This window comes from Littorina saxatilis, linkage group LG4 (assembly GCF_037325665.1).
Source record: "Littorina saxatilis isolate snail1 linkage group LG4, US_GU_Lsax_2.0, whole genome shotgun sequence".
Taxonomy (NCBI): Eukaryota; Metazoa; Mollusca; class Gastropoda; order Littorinimorpha; family Littorinidae; genus Littorina; species Littorina saxatilis.
The window spans coordinates 28411499-28428654 of NC_090248.1; the positions used below are offsets into that span (position 1 = coordinate 28411499).

At 44.9% G+C, this 17156-nt stretch overlaps 1 protein-coding gene across 1 annotated transcript in view; it reads right to left on the reverse strand.

Moving 5' to 3' along the window:
- The window catches only part of LOC138964399 (FERM domain-containing protein 4A-like), a 48617-nt gene that overhangs the window by 23550 nt on the left and 7911 nt on the right, over window positions 1-17156 (reverse strand). The window contains exons 4-11 of the mRNA XM_070336341.1: window positions 16900-16992; window positions 8492-8576; window positions 7691-7770; window positions 7166-7249; window positions 5842-5907; window positions 5471-5528; window positions 5013-5099; window positions 1699-1775 (exon numbers count right to left, since the gene is read on the reverse strand). Of these exons, the coding sequence (XP_070192442.1) occupies window positions 1699-1775; window positions 5013-5099; window positions 5471-5528; window positions 5842-5907; window positions 7166-7249; window positions 7691-7770; window positions 8492-8576; window positions 16900-16992 (630 nt within the window). The remainder of the gene's footprint in view (window positions 1-1698; window positions 1776-5012; window positions 5100-5470; window positions 5529-5841; window positions 5908-7165; window positions 7250-7690; window positions 7771-8491; window positions 8577-16899; window positions 16993-17156) is intronic.

A 17156-nucleotide genomic window follows, 5' to 3' on the forward strand; every position in this document is an offset into this window, starting at 1 on the left:
GACAAGAAGAGCGGGGTATTCGTTGCGCTGAGAAGGATAGCACGCTTTTCTGTACCTCTCTTCGTTTTAACTTTCTGAGCATGTTTTTAATCCAAACATATCATATCTATATATTTTTGGAATCAGGAACCGACAAGGAATAAGATGAAAGTGTTTTTAAATTGATTTCGAAAAAAAAAATTTGATAATAATTTTTATATATTTAATTTTCAGAGCTTGTTTTTAATCCGAATATAACATATTTATATGTTTTTGAAATCAGCAAATGATGGAGAATAAGATAAACGTAAATTTGGATCGTTTTATAAATTTTTATTTTTTTTTACAATTTTCAGATTTTTAATGACCAAAGTCATTAATTAATTTTTAAGCCACCACGCTGAAATGCAATACCGAACCCCGGGCTTTGTCGAAGAGTACTTGACCAAAATTTCAACCAATTTGGTTGAAAAATGAGGGCGTGACAGTGCCGCCTCAACTTTCACGAAAAGCCGGATATGACGTCATCAAAGACACTTATCAAAAAAATGAAAAAAACGTTCGGGGATTTCATACCCAGGAACTCTCATGTCAAATTTCATAAAGATCGGTCCAGTAGTTTAGTCTGAATCGCTCTACACACACACACACACAGACACACACACAGACACACGCACATACACCACGACCCTCGTTTCGATTCCCCCTCGATGTTAAAATATTTAGTCAAAACTTGACTAAATATAAAAAAAGGGCCACATTCAATATTATCTATCAAGTTGTGATGTTAAAAGCATGTGCTAGACTGGGCATCCTTGTGAGTACCGAATAATGAAAACAGCTGCGCTAGTTTTAGGGCGTCCAATGATATTTTGATTTAATTATTTTATGGTTAATCCCCTTCTCCCAAGCACCTTTTCATGTTTAACCAAATCCGTTAGAGTATATGCCCCAACTCTGCGATCCTTTCTACCATTGGTTTACTTCATTTGCTAAGCAAAATGTATACTTAAACAGGACGTCAGGAGTGTCAGTTACACCACATAATGTATAAGTCTGGAGAGTTCTGATTCACAAAGTCTCAACAGTTAATCACAACAACAGAATTCTTTTTTCTTTCAATGGCAGACAAAAAAACACACACTTCACTTCCATAACAGGGGTGAACCGAGTGCAAATATTAGAAATTTGTCACTCACAAAATATCACACACATATTCATCACTCTCTGTTTACTCTCAAACGCTATACAGATATTACAAAAAATTAAAAGAGAGAGAGAGAGAGAGAGAGAGAGAGAGAGAGAGAGAGAGAGAGAGAGAGAGAGAGAGAGAGAGAGAGAGAGAGAGAGAGAGAGAGAGAGAGGGAGAGAGAGGGAGAGAGAGAGAGAGAGAGAGAGAGAGAGAGAGAGAGAGAGAGAGAATTATTACTGCATTCAATTACTTTCTCACACCCAAACCGAAAATGACCTGTCCTAAAAATTACAATTACTATGATACACAAACGAATAAATAACCTTATACACATGTGTCAACCTCTGGCTGTAGCTAAAAGCATACAAAATCAAACATAAGCTGATACTTGTGTGAAATAGTAATATAGTACAGCATATACACAACCATTGGGTACCTACACTGACAAAGTATAAGAGCACAAACTTCACAGCAGATGTGATAAAAAAAAAACCAATCAAGTAGCCACAGCACCCAAAAAGACTTACCGTTTGGGGTCGTGTACTTCAATGGAAAACTTCTTGTCCCTGTAGTATAAGTTTTCCAAATTCTTCCAAGTAAACATCTGAAACAGGTTTAACAACAAATTCATGAAACAACATTGAGTTTAAGCACTTTTCTAGCTACTACTATATTACTTGTATTTCAAGTTTCCTTTGCATAAAAACTTATAGTGAAAATGCATGGAGGGAGGTGACTCTAACACTATCACTGCAACAGAAGCAGACGCGATAAATCCATTCGTAGGTGAGATCTGCTTCCACTTATATCAATCAAACTCAAAACCATCAAAAACAAAACAAACAGTCGAGAGAGTGACTGTTTTCGTCATAAAATGCACACAAAAGTTGATTTTTATTTCGTGAAAGTACTGCACTAATTTCTCAATGGAAACTGAAGGATTAAATGCATTTAAAAAGGTGAATAAATAATGACACAGAACATTTATGAAACTGATTTCTTGCACATACGTCCCACATGGATACAGCTACAAAATGAATGGTACCGTATTTGACGGACTACAAGCCGCGACTTTTTTTCAAAAAAATCGCATTGCGGCTAAAACATTACCTAAACTTAATAGCATTCACCTAATGGAAGTCGCCGCGGATTTTCATTTCGATCGATTAGCAATTGGCGGTACTTTATTAGCTCTCTACTCAAAACTCGACGCTTTTCTCTTTCTTTCGTGAATCTTCGTTTGTCAACAAGTCGTCGTGACAAGATAGCGTACAGAGAAACAACGGATGTATCAGGATCTCGCGCGTGCGAGATTTCGTTTTTTGTGTCTCGCGATAGTTCAGACATGGGATTCAGAAAAAGTGATAATTAAGGAAAAAAAAAGTGGGGGTCTGGGGGCCGCAGAAGGCCCCCAGTAGGGTCCAAGGGCAACGCCCCTGGTCGGGGTCTGGGGCGAAGCCCCCAGAAGCTGAAGGTTTTTAGTATTTTAGACACACAAAAATGGCCCTGAAATGCATATTTCAGCTTAATCATAGCCCCCCCCCCCCCCTCCCTTTCTCTTCCTTCCCATGTTTCTCAAATTAATTTTACGCTAAGACTCAAAATAAGGAGGAGAAAGAGAGAGAGAGAGAGAGAGAGAGAGGCGGGGATGGGGGGGGGTGGTGGCGTGTGACGGTGTGGTTTCAATGTTCTTACCTTGTCGGTGCCAAACGACCCCAGTGACTGATTACACGACTGGGTTTTCAGGATAGTCAGGTGCTTGTTGCTTTTCAAGTGGCTTTTGAGGGCAGTCTTTCCATTGGAACCGTAGTTGATAACATTAACATCGTTGCACAAAGTGCACTAAGCTTTTCCCGGCAAGTTGATTTTAGCAAAAGCATCGCCAACTTTCAGTTTCACGTCTTGTGTCTTCTGGCCTTTCTCGTATTTCCAGCTCAATGATACAACTTCATCGAGCCAGTCGAATCTCCAGAGATTTTTCTTGTACTTCTGCTGGTCAATTTCCCGGGATAGAACGGTTTCGTCTCGCTTTAGCTTCCTCATCATTTTGGCAAGTGGCTAGAAGCGATGTAAAAATGGCGCCGAATCATTCTCATACGGTATGCTTTAGCTTATACTGAATCCCCGATAGCTACGTTGAAACGGTGACTGTAGGAGACAAAGACACAGAGCGCGTTCCCATACGGATCGACCAGCAACAGTCTGACCGTTTTAGGAACCAACCGTTCAAGAATAGTATGGAATGGAGCGTCGCGATCAGCGGACCGGCCGAAAAACTTGGGTCTTTACCTACATATACCCCAACATTTTCTCAGCGGATTTGCACGAATCTCAAGAATGATCCCTGGAGCCTAAAAATTTACGGAATTCCGTAATTTTACGGAAGAATCCCATGTCTGTAGTTGGAGGAGCGAGAGCCGCCATGTTGTGTTTTCGTCTGCTCAAAATGTGCGCTAAAGTCGTAAATCATCCCAAAAAAGCTTATTTCGGGCAAGACTACATGTGTGTGTTGGTTACAAATTGTGTGCGTGATATTTTTCTTCAAATTTTTTCACTTTTCTTCTTTGTTTCACTTGTTTATTCTCGGAGCCGATTTCGCCAAAACCCCCCGCGGGTTAGGGGGAGTCCCATATTGGTTGGGACGAGAAAGAATTTACCCGATGCTACACAGCATGTCGTAAGAGGCGACTAACGGTTCTGTTTCTCCTTTTACCCTTGTTAAATGTTTCTTGTATAGAATATAGTCAATGTTTTGTAAAGATTTTAGTCAAGCAGTATGTAAGAAATGTTAAGTCCTTTGTACTGGAAACTTGCATTCTCCCAGTAAGGTCATATATTGTACTACATTGCAAGCCCCTGGAGCAATTTTTTGATTAGTGCTTTTGTGAACAAGAAACAATTAACAAGTGGCTCTATCCCATCTCCCCCCTTTCCCCTATCCCATCTCCCCCCTTTCCCCGTCGCGATATAACCAAGGTTCCTACAGTTTTTTTGTTCTAAAATTCAAGGACTTTTCAAGGACTTTCAAGACCTTCTAAAGAGAAAATCAAGCACCCTCTTACCTTCAAAGCTCGCAATGAAACACTTACTAGTTATTATACCCCTTTCCTGCACGGCGATTTAAATCATTGGATGTTCAAAAACTAACGATTAAAGTTTTTGTCAAAGGCGATAGATTCGTAGCAGACGATGGTTTGAAAGCAGACAGACTCAAAAAGGACTGTAGGTTACTGTTCAACTTTTTCTTTGAGGTTATCAAATAATAAATCATTGCATGTTTATTGTGGGTGGTTGTTGTGTGATCAGTTTGCAGCATTAGAGTTTATAAGGACTTTCAAGGATCTTGCCAGTTTTTTAAGCACTTTCAAGGCCTTGAAACTGACCCCTCCAAATTCAAGCACTTTCAAGGATTTCAAGCACCTGTACGAACCCTATATAACCTTGAATGGTTGAAAACGACGTTAAATACCAAATAAAGAAAGAAAGAAAGAAAGAAAGAAAGATTTCGCCAAATACCGTACTTTCGTTTGCCTGGTTGTTTTGATTGATCGACACGATCTGATTATTTTTTTTCGACGGCGGCTAATATAGTGACGCGGCCTATACGTGGCTCGTCCCAATTTTTTTTTCAAAGTCGGGGGTGCGGCTTATAAAACGGTGCGTCTTGTAATCTGTCAAATACGGTAATTAGATAATGTTTCAAGGGAAAAGACATCTCATCCAGCTAAATGTCAGTAACTGAAGTTGTAAGCGGGTCCCGAAAGAGTTCAGAGGTAACTGTTTTAACGATTAAGTGACTGAATCATCGAAAAGCATAATAATTCCCCAATTAATAGCATACCTTTCTTGGTGTTGTCTTGTCATTTTTGTCGTACACAGCAATTCCCTTGGGACTGATTCCCAACCACCAAGGTATATCTTTCTTGTCCTGATAGAATTTGAACAATTATAAGACAAACATGTTATACACATTGACAGTAAATGTATCTTGTTTTCTCCTCTTGCTCTTAGTCTTACGCTTTTCTACGGCAAGAGATGTGTATATTATGGGGCCACCAACAGCCTTCCCTCTCTCTGAATCCGGATCCTACAGTTCTCTTTTGATTGCACTGAGCATCACATTAATGAAACTCAAAGACAGTTACAGGCTTAATCAGAACACTTCCACACTGTGTATCCGTCTCTCACCGCTTTAACATTCTCTTCACTCATTCCCACATCTTGCATACATAACAATGCACACCCAACATCACCTGTCACACACACACACACACACACCCACACCCACACACACAGTACCTTGACTTCATAGTAGTGGATTCCATATGTTGGCAGTTTTTCCACAATTGTCATGTAACTGGAAAATACATCATAACTTACATTTAAAAAAAAAGTGTACCAAAAGTACCATCAATAGGTGTGTGCAACACAAAAACGTAAACAAAACTCTACAAGCGCAACCCACAAAAACATCACTTACTGGAAAATAAAAACAGCTTGTTTTTTCTAACAGGCAAAATATTTTCAGGTTCTCCCACTTACACAAATGTTCACTTCTTCTTGTCAACTTTTTTTTTCTAAAACACTATTGAGAAAGAAAAAACCCCACATTTATCCTTCTTACACATGCACCTGCTAAAACATTAAGCAATACAAAAAAAAAACCTCACTTGACAATGGCAAGCCCTCTGGAAGTCCCCTGCAGTTTTTGGTAGTAGCTGATGACTTTGTCCTCACTGAAACAATGCACAACCCCATCATTGTTCCAAGTCCTGTACTACACACGGTAAGTTCTTCATCATCACCAGTCTTAAATTGCAAACAGTGTTAAAATATATCTGTCTTTTTCCTATGTGTGGGCTCCTACTCCTACATACACTCTTGTTTGGCAAGAGCAGGTTTTCATGTGTATGACTCGCCATTAAGGCAGCCATACTCCGTTTTCGGGGGATGCAGACTGGGTGTTTTCATGTTTCTATAACCCACCAAACTCTGACATAGATTAGAGGATCATTACCCTGTGTTCTTGGTGTTGTGCCTTGGTGTACACACGGAGGGGGATAAGGCATTAGCAGGTTTGCACAAAAGTTGACCTGGGAGATCAGAAAAATCTCCACCCTTAACCCTGGGATTCGAACCCCATAACTTCAGCATGGAAGGCCAATGTCTTAACTACTAGGCCATTGCGACCTTTAACCAGTGTTATGTCAACCATCTGAAACCAACAAAATCATTGTCTCCATGTTTTTTTCCCCTACCTTTTGTTATTTGATATAAACAGCTTCACATATCAGCCCTCTTGTTCCCACTCGGCTTTCAGAAAATGTACTAAATTAAATTGTGATTGTGATGTCCAAATATGACCTGTCAGGAATTTTCATTCACTGTTTTCCTCTTCCTTGTGAATGTGGTCCATTGTCTCTTAGAAAGACTTTGATCACATTCTCACAAGTCATGACAGCCCATTAAAGATGGACTGGGTGGCCGAGTGGTAACGCACTTGCGCTCGGAAGCGAGAGGTTGCGAGTTCGACCCTGGGTCAGGGCGTTAGCAATTTTCTCCCCCCTTTCCTAACCTAGGTGGTGGGTTCAAGTGCTAGTCTTTCGGATGAGACGAAAAACCGAGGTCCCTTCGTGTACACTACATTGGGGTGTGCACATTAAAGATCCCACGATTGACAAAAGGGTCTTTCCTGGCAAAATTGTATAGGCATAGATAAAAATGTCCACCAAAATACCCGTGTGACTTGGAATAATAGGCCGTGAAAAGTAGGATATGCGCCGAAATGGCTGCGATCTGCTGGCCGATGTGAATGCGTGATGTATTGTGTAAAAAAAATTCCATCTCTCACGGCATAAATAAATCCCTGCGCCTTGAATAAAAATATGTAAAAAAAAATAAATAAATCCCTGCGCTTAGAACTGTACCCACGGAATACGCGCGATATAAGCCTCATATTGATTGATTGATTGATAAAGATATATATATGCTCACCAGTATGATATAGAAGGGTGTTGCTTGAGGGTCCTGGTGGGAATGATGGGAAGTTTCTTGGTGTTCTCCTTGGCTTCATCCTCACTGCAACATACACGACAAATGGTTTGAGATTAAGTGTGAAACAGATCAGGTACACCTGTGTGCGTACAAGAGTGCATGCTTATGTGTGTGAGTGTGAGTGTGAGTGTGTGTGTGTGTATGTGGTGTGGTGTGTGTGTGTGTGTGTGTGTGTGCACGTGTGTGTGCATGTGGGAAGAGAGAGAGAGAGAGAGAGAGAGAGAGAGAGAGAGAGAGAGAGAGAGAGAGAGAGAGAGAGAGAGAGAGAGAGAGAGAGAGAGAGAGAGAGAGAGAGAGAGAGAGAGAGTTTTCATCAGTACAGGTCATTCAAGGTGGGAAAAACATTTATCTCCATACAGTCAATCATCCAAATCCATCCCCAGTAACATAAAACAAAACAAGAAGAGAAAACCATCACCAACAACCAACTTCTTTCTCACGCTCAGCTGTCCAGTCCGAGCTTACCTCACAAAGTCTCCTTTGTTGGCCTGTAGTACATGGGCTGCTAACTCAAACACCGTCTCGCTGTCACACTCGATATGGCCCTGAACAAACCCAAAAATGAATCCATTAATCAGAGCGTTGTCTCTCCAAATGCTCGCCTCAGGCTGAAATGGTGCTTGTAAACATTTGCCATGAGAAATAACAGTTAACACGGGTGTAAAGATGATAATTTCTGAGGCTCTAGATTAAGTTACTGTTACATGTACCAGTACAGATGCTGAGATGCGTTCGTTCCAATGCATGCACAGTACCTAGCATCTGACTCAAGCACATGACCTGATTAAGTGTAAATGAATAAAAATGTTTCAGTCAATTGGCGACAGTGTTTACTGATATTGATAACACAGAAACATTGACCATAAACAGACTGAGAGAAAAAGAAGGAGCCAGGAAGAGAGAAAGGGGTGTCAATAAATCATATTAATTGGGCAGGGTGGGGGCCGGAGTGGGTAGGAGAGAGAGAGAGAGAGAGAGAGAGAGAGAGAGAGAGAGAGAGAGAGAGAGAGAGAGAGAGAGAGAGAGAGAGAGAGAGAGAGAGAGAGAGAGAGAGAGAGAGAGAAGTATAGTTGATAAGCACAATTTGTGAACTTCTAAAGCAGCAGCTTTTTTGAGCAATAAACATAACAACAATAAAACAAAGGCTGCTTAAATTAAAATGATACACAGAAAGCACATGCATTGTGCAATGGCTATCACTGACTATTAGATCATGACGGCGAAGCACCACTGCTACCAGATAAATTAATGATAAACGTGTCTCACCTTGAAGATGGCCTGTCTTGCGTTAAGGTAGAACAATTCCACAGTCTGGATGTCCCGCAGCAAGCCAATGGTGTCCACATAGTATCTACAGACAAATACACATGTTCCTTATCTGAAATTGAGGTACCATGTTTACCCGATCTGAAATTGTACTTCATGCAGGGATGTCGTTAGGCGTCAGACATCGGACATAGACCGATTAAAAGGCTCAAATGTCCGATTCACTTAGCCGCATGGCGGTCAGATGTCCTATCGTTTTTAACTGAGCGCGGCCATTGTCTGCTAAGAACTCCATTCCTTCGGACAGCGCGTTATTTGATAATTTTTCTTTCATGATAAAAAATCTCCAAAAAGTGACCGAGCGCTCTCGCGTACAGTTGTGCAGTGCAAATCTTGCGTTTTCCGAACCGTTTCCGATATGAGCCGTTTGCGTACATCCGTCTACAGCACACTAAAGTTAGGGGTATGGGAGACAACTCCAACTGACCAAGGCTCGCGTCTGCTTTAATTTGCTTTCGGTTAGAGTTGAAGCGCACGGCACTGAATTATGCCACCGAAAAAAGCTAAAGCCTGCCAAACAACAACAAAAGCTGAACACGTTTGGCGTTTCATTAGGGCCAAGAACGTGGGAAAACACGGCTAGCAATAGCATCATTCTGAAAAATGACAGCGCCAATGACAGTGTCACCGCTGAAACCTCCACAATCACGGAAAGTAAAGTTTCGTGACTTGAAGATAGTGTCGATACAACAGGAAATTCGCACAGACGGTCTTTTAATAAGGTTAACTATTTATGGCTGACCCTGTTTAGTACTATAGTTGGTTAGAATTTGACAGCAAAGAGACCATCTGAACATAGGTAAACTATTGTTTTGTCGAATATGTCAGGAAAAAGCTCTGTGAGGAAATAATGCAGTTTGCGTGCCAATCAAAGTAAGAGTGCTGGAGTTTTTAGTTGCTTTTTAGTTTGTTTGTTTCTTTTTTGTGTGTGTCCTGTTTGAAACAAAAGTAATAAAACAATGTACGCACACAATGTTGGTGCACATACTGATATGTGTGTGTGCACATGATTTTGTGTTTTGCACAAAATGTTAATGTCCTATTAAAATGTCTGAAAGCAGTCAAATGTCCTATTGATGCCGAAGAGCTCAGGACATTTGTCCTATAGGTATGAATGTGTGGCAACATCCCTGTTCATGTATCATGTATATAGACATAATACAAAATTTTATAAGTAAATTTTAATTTAATTAATATACTTACCCAACTCACATATAGCAATTAACTCTAGTTCAGTGCTGGTTACGCTGTACGCGTCCCCTTGGTAACAAGGGAGACCACTCTAAAAAAGAGAGTGACCAATCCCATAAGGCCAGACCAACTACCGGTCCGACTTCCGTATGCGTGCGCATACGCCGCCATTTGTATCATTCCATCGAAGCCCAACTCACTCCCTTTTTTAGTCCCAAATACCACCACAGCGGGGAGGCGGGAGGGATTAAACGATGTGAGTTGGGTAAGTATATTAATTAAATTAAAATTTACTTATAAAATTTTGTATTAAATTACATACACTATACCCAACTCACATATAGCAGATTGCTACTATAGGTGGTGGGTACTTACCAAAATTCAACCACGCAGGACTTGCCCCGCGGCTACCATCGCTGGTAGCGCAGAGCTGCCATCCTGCCTCAGTGAAGCGACGTCCCTGAGGTAAAAGTTTATAAAAACATCCTCTGATCTCCAGTATGCTGATTCTAGCACTTCAGCCAGACGACCAGACTTGAGGACGGCCAAAGAGGCCGCCCAGGCTCTTGACTCATGAGTTCTTGCAGAGGTGAGAGGCAAGACAGCCCTAGACTCTCCTGACTGAGCCTCCCACCAGGCATAAGCCTGCTTGATCAGTGTAGATACCCACTTGGTCAACGTGACCTTCGCAATATCCTTATCCCTAGCTGTGTTTAAGGAAATAAAGAGCAGCTTTTGGGTTTCTGAGCGAATATGCCGAGTTCGTGACAGGTAGAGGCTGAGCGACCGGACGGGACAATTAGCTAGATCTGGATCTCCAGGAGCTAAAACCGTGCTTAACGGCAAGATATGCAAAACAGGCGAAACATGACCGGGCTTCTGATTCTTAGCGAGGAAGCCGGGAATAAATTTGAGAGACAACGAACCATCCTTTTCAAAGGAAATGTCTTTCCCTAGACCGGACAAAGCATGAATTTCGCTACCTCTCCTTGAAGTAGCAAGCAAAGTTAAAAACACGGCCTTGCGAGTCAAATTAAGCAAAGTAGCCGAACGGATGGGCTCAAACTCCCCCGAGGCTAAGAAACGTAAAACCAAAAATAAATCCCAGGCAGGGAGGTGCGATTTAACCCGAGCGGCTGTAAGGGAAGCGCCCTTCAGAACACTAGAGATCACCCCGCCAAGTGAGATCTTACGCCCCAACTGTAAAAGAGTTGAGGATATCGCCGACCTCCTTACTCTAAGGGAAGAGGGAGAACCTCCCTGCTCTGCCAACCACGCAAGGTGGTTGGCTACCTGCATGGACCTTGGTGCAAGGGGATTAACCCCGTTAAGCGCGCACCACCTAGCCCAAGCTGCCCAGTGCGAAGAGTATACCGAAGTTGTAGACTCTCTATGGGCGTGGCGGACGAACTTTACAGTAGACGCAGAGGCCCCCGCCTTAAGCAGAGCGCTTCGGATAGAATCCAGGCGTGAAGGCTCAAGAGCCGCGGATTTTCGTGGGGGATGCCTGACCGAGGCTGCACGAGGTCCCCCTTTTTCACGGCGAGAGGGATCGGAGGCCGAACTGCTAGACGCAGTAGGTCGGGAAACCAGTGCTGGCTTGGCCAAAACGGAGCGACCAGAACCAGCGCTGGCTTCTCTAAGTCTACTTTTCTGAGGACCTTTCCGAGGAGGCAAAACGGAGGGAACGCATACGCTGTCAGGTTTGCCCAACTGATTTCCAAGGCATTCACCCTCCAGGCCAGAGGATCTGGGAAGGGGGAGACAAAGAGAGGGAGCCTTGCTGAAAACCTCGTTGCGAAAAGATCGATCACCGGCTTGTCTATCTGCAACCAGAGACGATCCAGGGATTGGTGTGAGAGGGTCCACTCCGAGTGAACCACCTTGTCCCCCCTGCTCAAACTGTCCGCCAGGACGTTCAGACTTCCCTTCAGGTAAACAGCTGAAAGAAGGATGCCATGAGAGTTGCACCACGTCAGAATGAGGCAGGCTTTGTCTGACAGACTGGGAGACCGTGTCCCCCCCTGCTTGTTCACATACGACGCCACCGTCGTGTTGTCTGTGTGAATCCTGACATGTCTGCCCTCCAGCAAGGGCCTGAACGCCCGCAGAGCCAGAGAGACTGCCTCCAACTCCAGCAGATTGATGTGAAGGGAGCTTAGTGTTGAGTCCCACACCCCCGACACCATCTGCCCGTCTAGATGAGCCCCCCACCCTGACAGAGAAGCATCCGTAAAGAGCTCCTTCTCTGGCTGAGGGCACACAATGGGAACTCCCTGAAAGAGCACCGGGAGCAGCCACGCGCGAGTGGTCTCCAGAAACCACACCCCAAGAGGGATCTGAACGTTCCAATCCTGGACTGACTGGTCCCACCTTGACTGCAGAGCGACCTGAAACGGCCGTTTGTTCACTCTGCCCAGCGGGATAAGAGTTGCCATAGACTCCATTTGCCCCAGCACCGACGTAAGAACCCGAGCACTGGCCTGATTCTCTCCGTCGAGAGAGCGTATCAGTGCCTGGAGTTTGTCCACTCGTCTCTGAGACGGGCGAACTGACCAGGCCCGCGTATCGAACTCCATGCCCAGATACACAAAACTTTGGGATGGAACCAGTTCCGATTTTGTGCGATTGATCGAGAATCCCAGCTGCGAAGCTTGACTCAGAACCGTCTGAGTATGCAGATCGCAGAGATCCTTTTGCTGGTGCAGGATTAACCAGTCGTCCAGATAGGCTCTTAACCGGACCCCGTCCTTCCTTACAAGAGCGCACAGCTGCCGCACAACCATCGTGAACACCCAAGGGGCTAGCGACAGGCCAAACGGCAGAGCTCTGAACTGATACACTTTGTCCCCCCAGGGGAAGCGTAGCCACTTCCTGTCCGAAACGTGAATGAGGATGTGGAAGTACGCGTCTGTTAAGTCTACAGACGTCGCCCAGTCCCCCGGACGCAACGCCTCCCGAACAGAGGTAGCCGTCTCCATGGTGAACCGTATTGTTCGTAAGAACTTGTTCAGAGAGGAAAGATCCAAGACCGGCCTCCAAGCCCCCGAGGCTTTTGGTACTACGAACAGCCGCCCGTAATACCCCGGAGACCGCAGATCTATGACCTCCTCTATTGCTCCCTTGAGCAACAGAGCAGTCACTTCCTTTTGAACAGCATCTCGTGCTTCTAGATCCTTTGGCGCCCTGCAGGGCGGGATTATCCTGACCAGAGGAGCCTTCTCCTCTGACCAGAGCAGCCGGAACCCCGAACGCACGATCCCAGTAACCCACTTGCTGTCCACTAATTGTAGCCAGGAAGTGAGGGCCCTGGACGGGCCGCCCGCTACAACAAGCGCGGGGGCTACCGGGACGTGCTGTTCGGGGAAGTTTCATTGGGGGTGAGGCTTGCGCCCCGACCCCCTAGAGCCTCCAAAAGACTGCCCCCTCTTCTGATAGGGCGCTCCACGGCCCCTACCCCTAGAGGCAAAGGACTGTTTATGCGCCTTGCCACCCCCAGAAGAGGAAGCCTGAGGCTTGCTGGCAGCCTGAGTCTGCGTGCTGGACTTGCTCTGCGGCTTCTGGAACCCGTGCTGCGCGATGCGCGCAATCGCAATGTCTCTCGCATCCTGGGTCTCTTTCCGGAGAGCGTCAAGAGAAGATTGACCCAGCAGAGCACCCTCCGAAAAAGGCGAGACCTTCAGACCCTCTATGGTAGCCTTGTCCGAGATCTTAGAACCCGCCAAAAAGGCTGACCTCCTAGACAACACCGCATGGGTGTAAAGCCTTGCCGACAAAGCCATCTGCTCTCTCGTCACTTTAGCCAAAGTAGACAGGAGAGTAGTAGCCACAGCAGGAGAAGCGTCGAACCGAAACTCAAAAGGATCGAGCGAGGACGCAATAGATCGAGAGAGCGACCTCTGTAACGACTCAGAGACAGAGGACAACTCTAGAAGAGACCTACCGGTCTCCTCTATGGCCAACAGAGAACTTTCAGTGCAAGGGACAGGCTTGTCCTTCCTGTAAGCATCCTCTCTTAGACTGGCCAGTTCCGGTGAAACCGGAAGTGCACAAGATGGCAAAGCAAAGGATTCGATCAAGTTGACCGGAAACGGATTCAACCTAAAGCTGTGCGAAGAGGGAGCAGGACGATCCCCCTCTTTCACAACCCAAGGCAACACTTCCTCCGGAACCTCACCATGCTGAGCTAGCAGAGGGACCGGAGCATGCCGTTTACCCTTCAGGGTAGATGCCATCTCAACAGCAATAGTCGGCGATTCCCGAAAGCGGAAGTGAGGCTTCTGCTCCCTCGCACCCCGGAAATCGTCCAGTGCCGAAAGGGGTGGGGCAAGATTCATCTTACTTTCCACCACCCCTTCCGGGAAGAACTTAAACGCCGCTTCCGCTGCCAGTGCCACCATGGCTGGGAGCTTGAAGGGCAAGTTCAGTTGGGTGTCCCCCGGAACGGAAGGAGCACCCTCGTCAGTATCCCCGTCCTGCTCTTGAAAGCAGTCCGGAAACCGACCCTCGGACACACCGTGTTCCGACCAAGGATCGTCACCGACAACTTCCTGCCCCCTGGGCGGAAGAGGACTCAGCACCTCGCCGGCACTCTCTATGAGTTGCGGACCGAGAGCCTTACCCTTTCGCTGATCAGGGCCCAGACCCACAACCGACCCCCTGTCACAGCAGGAGGGGCCAGCCGCGGTATCTGAGCTTTCGCGGTGCAACTTTCGTTGGCCCGCTACTCGCTCCTGACCACGCACACCGCTTTCGCCAGAGAACCCAGCTACTCGCGGTGTCAACATACCTTTGTCAAGTGCGGGCACGTTCAGCAAAGACACCCAGCGTGAGCCACCATCCTGCGGAGCATGAACATCTGCCTGAGTCACAGTAGCAGACGGCCGGGCGGAAGTAGAGGAGGAAGTCAAAGGAGACGACCCGATCCTGGCAAGAGAACAAACATCCGAAACACCGGACGGGAGGGAACGAAGTTCCTCCCTAGTAGAGGAAAGCTCCGACGCTAATGTCGAAACTTGCGCACTAAGTGTCAACAACAGAGAAGCTACCTCCGCATTAGCTAAACCTGGGCAAGGTGTGGAATCCGAAACACCGGAGGCCAAGCCAGAAACATTAACTTTATCTAAGGCAACTTTAGACAGAGGAGGGCTAACATGCTTGTCAGCCAAAACCGGTGACTTAGCGGAAGACGAATCAGAAGTCAAAGACGCGTCAAGTCCAGCGCTCTTACTAGACTTACGCGAAGATTTCCTAGAAGGAGTCGCATCAGCCGAGACCTGTCTCGAACTAGGCTTCTTCAACGCACTATCTTTGAGTGCCGCTTCCGCCATTACAACAACAAACTCACAAAAATTTTCAGTCAAAAAATTTATAAGTTCGAAAGCAGCGACAAACGTCGCTAAAGTTGCGATAAATCAGAAAGATCTCACCCCACACAGCGTAGGAACAGGTGTAAAGCTTCAGGCGGTACCAAGGGGTGCATCCGAAGTCCTAAGACCAAGGTGTAAAGCTGACAACAGCAGGAGCGTACATAAAACGCGACCAGACCCTTGGATCGCTGAGAGTGGAATGATACAAATGGCGGCGTATGCGCACGCATACGGAAGTCGGACCGGTAGTTGGTCTGGCCTTATGGGATTGGTCACTCTCTTTTTTAGAGTGGTCTCCCTTGTTACCAAGGGGACGCGTACAGCGTAACCAGCACTGAACTAGAGTTAATTGCTATATGTGAGTTGGGTATAGTGTATGTAATTTAATAGAGTGTTTCTGAGTGATCTGGCAAGCAGACATATCACCCAACCTAAAAACAACAAGGCTCCATAACAACATTTAATGATATGTGGATACATGTACATTAAAACAGTAATCTCTTCAATGACAAATTCACTAACTTGAAAAAGCAAACCTAGAGCTAATAAAACACTGATTAACTTTGCGCTGTAGCATGACTTAACAAACGGTTTTTTGTTTTATATTAACTGATCAAAGGAACAAGTTTCCTTCTTAACAATAATCAGTACATGTACAATAATCAAAGACAGTAAATCAATCAATGGGTTTATTTGCCGATTGCAAACTTGCAGAGAATGAAGAATGATACAGTGGTAAATGTTGTGTGCAAGACCTCCAACATTCTTGGAAAAGCAGGTTTTAACAAGAAGGGCAAAGCCCATACGACTCACATGCTTTACACATTTTTCCTACCAAAATACATGTGACCTTTGGTCAAGGTCAAGGTCATCCAAGGTCATGCAACACAAAGCTGTTAATTCAAGACATAGGAAGTACAATGGTGCTTATTGGCTCTTTCTACCATGAGATATGGTCACTTTTAGTGGTTCACTACCTTATTTTGGTCACATTTCATAAGGGTCAAAGTGACCTTGACCTTGATCATATGTGACCAAATGTGTCTCATGATGAAAGCATAACATGTGCCCCACATAATTTTTAAGTTTGAAACAGTTAGCTTTCATAGTTCAGGGTCAAGGTCACTTCAAAATATGTATACAATCCAACTTTGAAGAGCTCCTGTGACCTTGACCTTGAAGCAAGGTAAACCAAACTGGTATCAAAAGATGGGGCTTACTTTGCCCTATATATCATATATAGGTGAGGTATTGAATCTCAAAAACTTCAGAGAAAATGTGAAAAATAGCTGTTTTTTAGGCAACATTTATGGCCCCTGTGACCTTGACCTTGAAGCAAGGTCAAGATGCTATGTATGTTTTTTTGGGGCCTTGCCATCATACACCATCTTGCCAAATTTGGTACTGATAGACTGAATAGTGTCCAAGAAATATCCAACGTTAAAGTTTTCCGGACGGACGGACGGACGGACGGACGGACGACTCGGGTGAGTACATAGACTCACTTTTGCTTCGCATGTGAGTCAAAAAGGAGGGAGTCTTAAAAAGAAGGGAGTCTTAAAATGGAGGGAGTCTTAAAATGGAGGGAGTCTTAAAATGGAGGGAGTCTTAAAATGGAGGGAGTCTTAAAATGGAGGGAGTCTTAAAAAGGAGGTTTATGTTCACTGGTTACGGGACTCTGAAAAAGCAGAGTTTTTGGAAGGGAGAAAGTCTTGAATTTGAGGGTGTTACAGGAGGGGTTCCACTGTATCATAAATTCATGAAAAATCACATGGGACAGGATCTAACCTGATGGCAAAGTGCAGCACGAGAACGCCTGTCTTCTTTGGAAAGTCATGATCCAGCACTCGCTTGTCTGGGTGAAGCCAGTGGTAATGGACCCTGCACAAAAACAATCACCAGAGATTTCATCCAATCACCGCACAATTTAAATAATAATAATAATGAACACTTATTAACTCATTGTCTCCCAGGTACGGATATATCCGTACCCACTCATATGGTTCTATCTGACCCGGTAGTACGGATATATATCCGTACAGTCA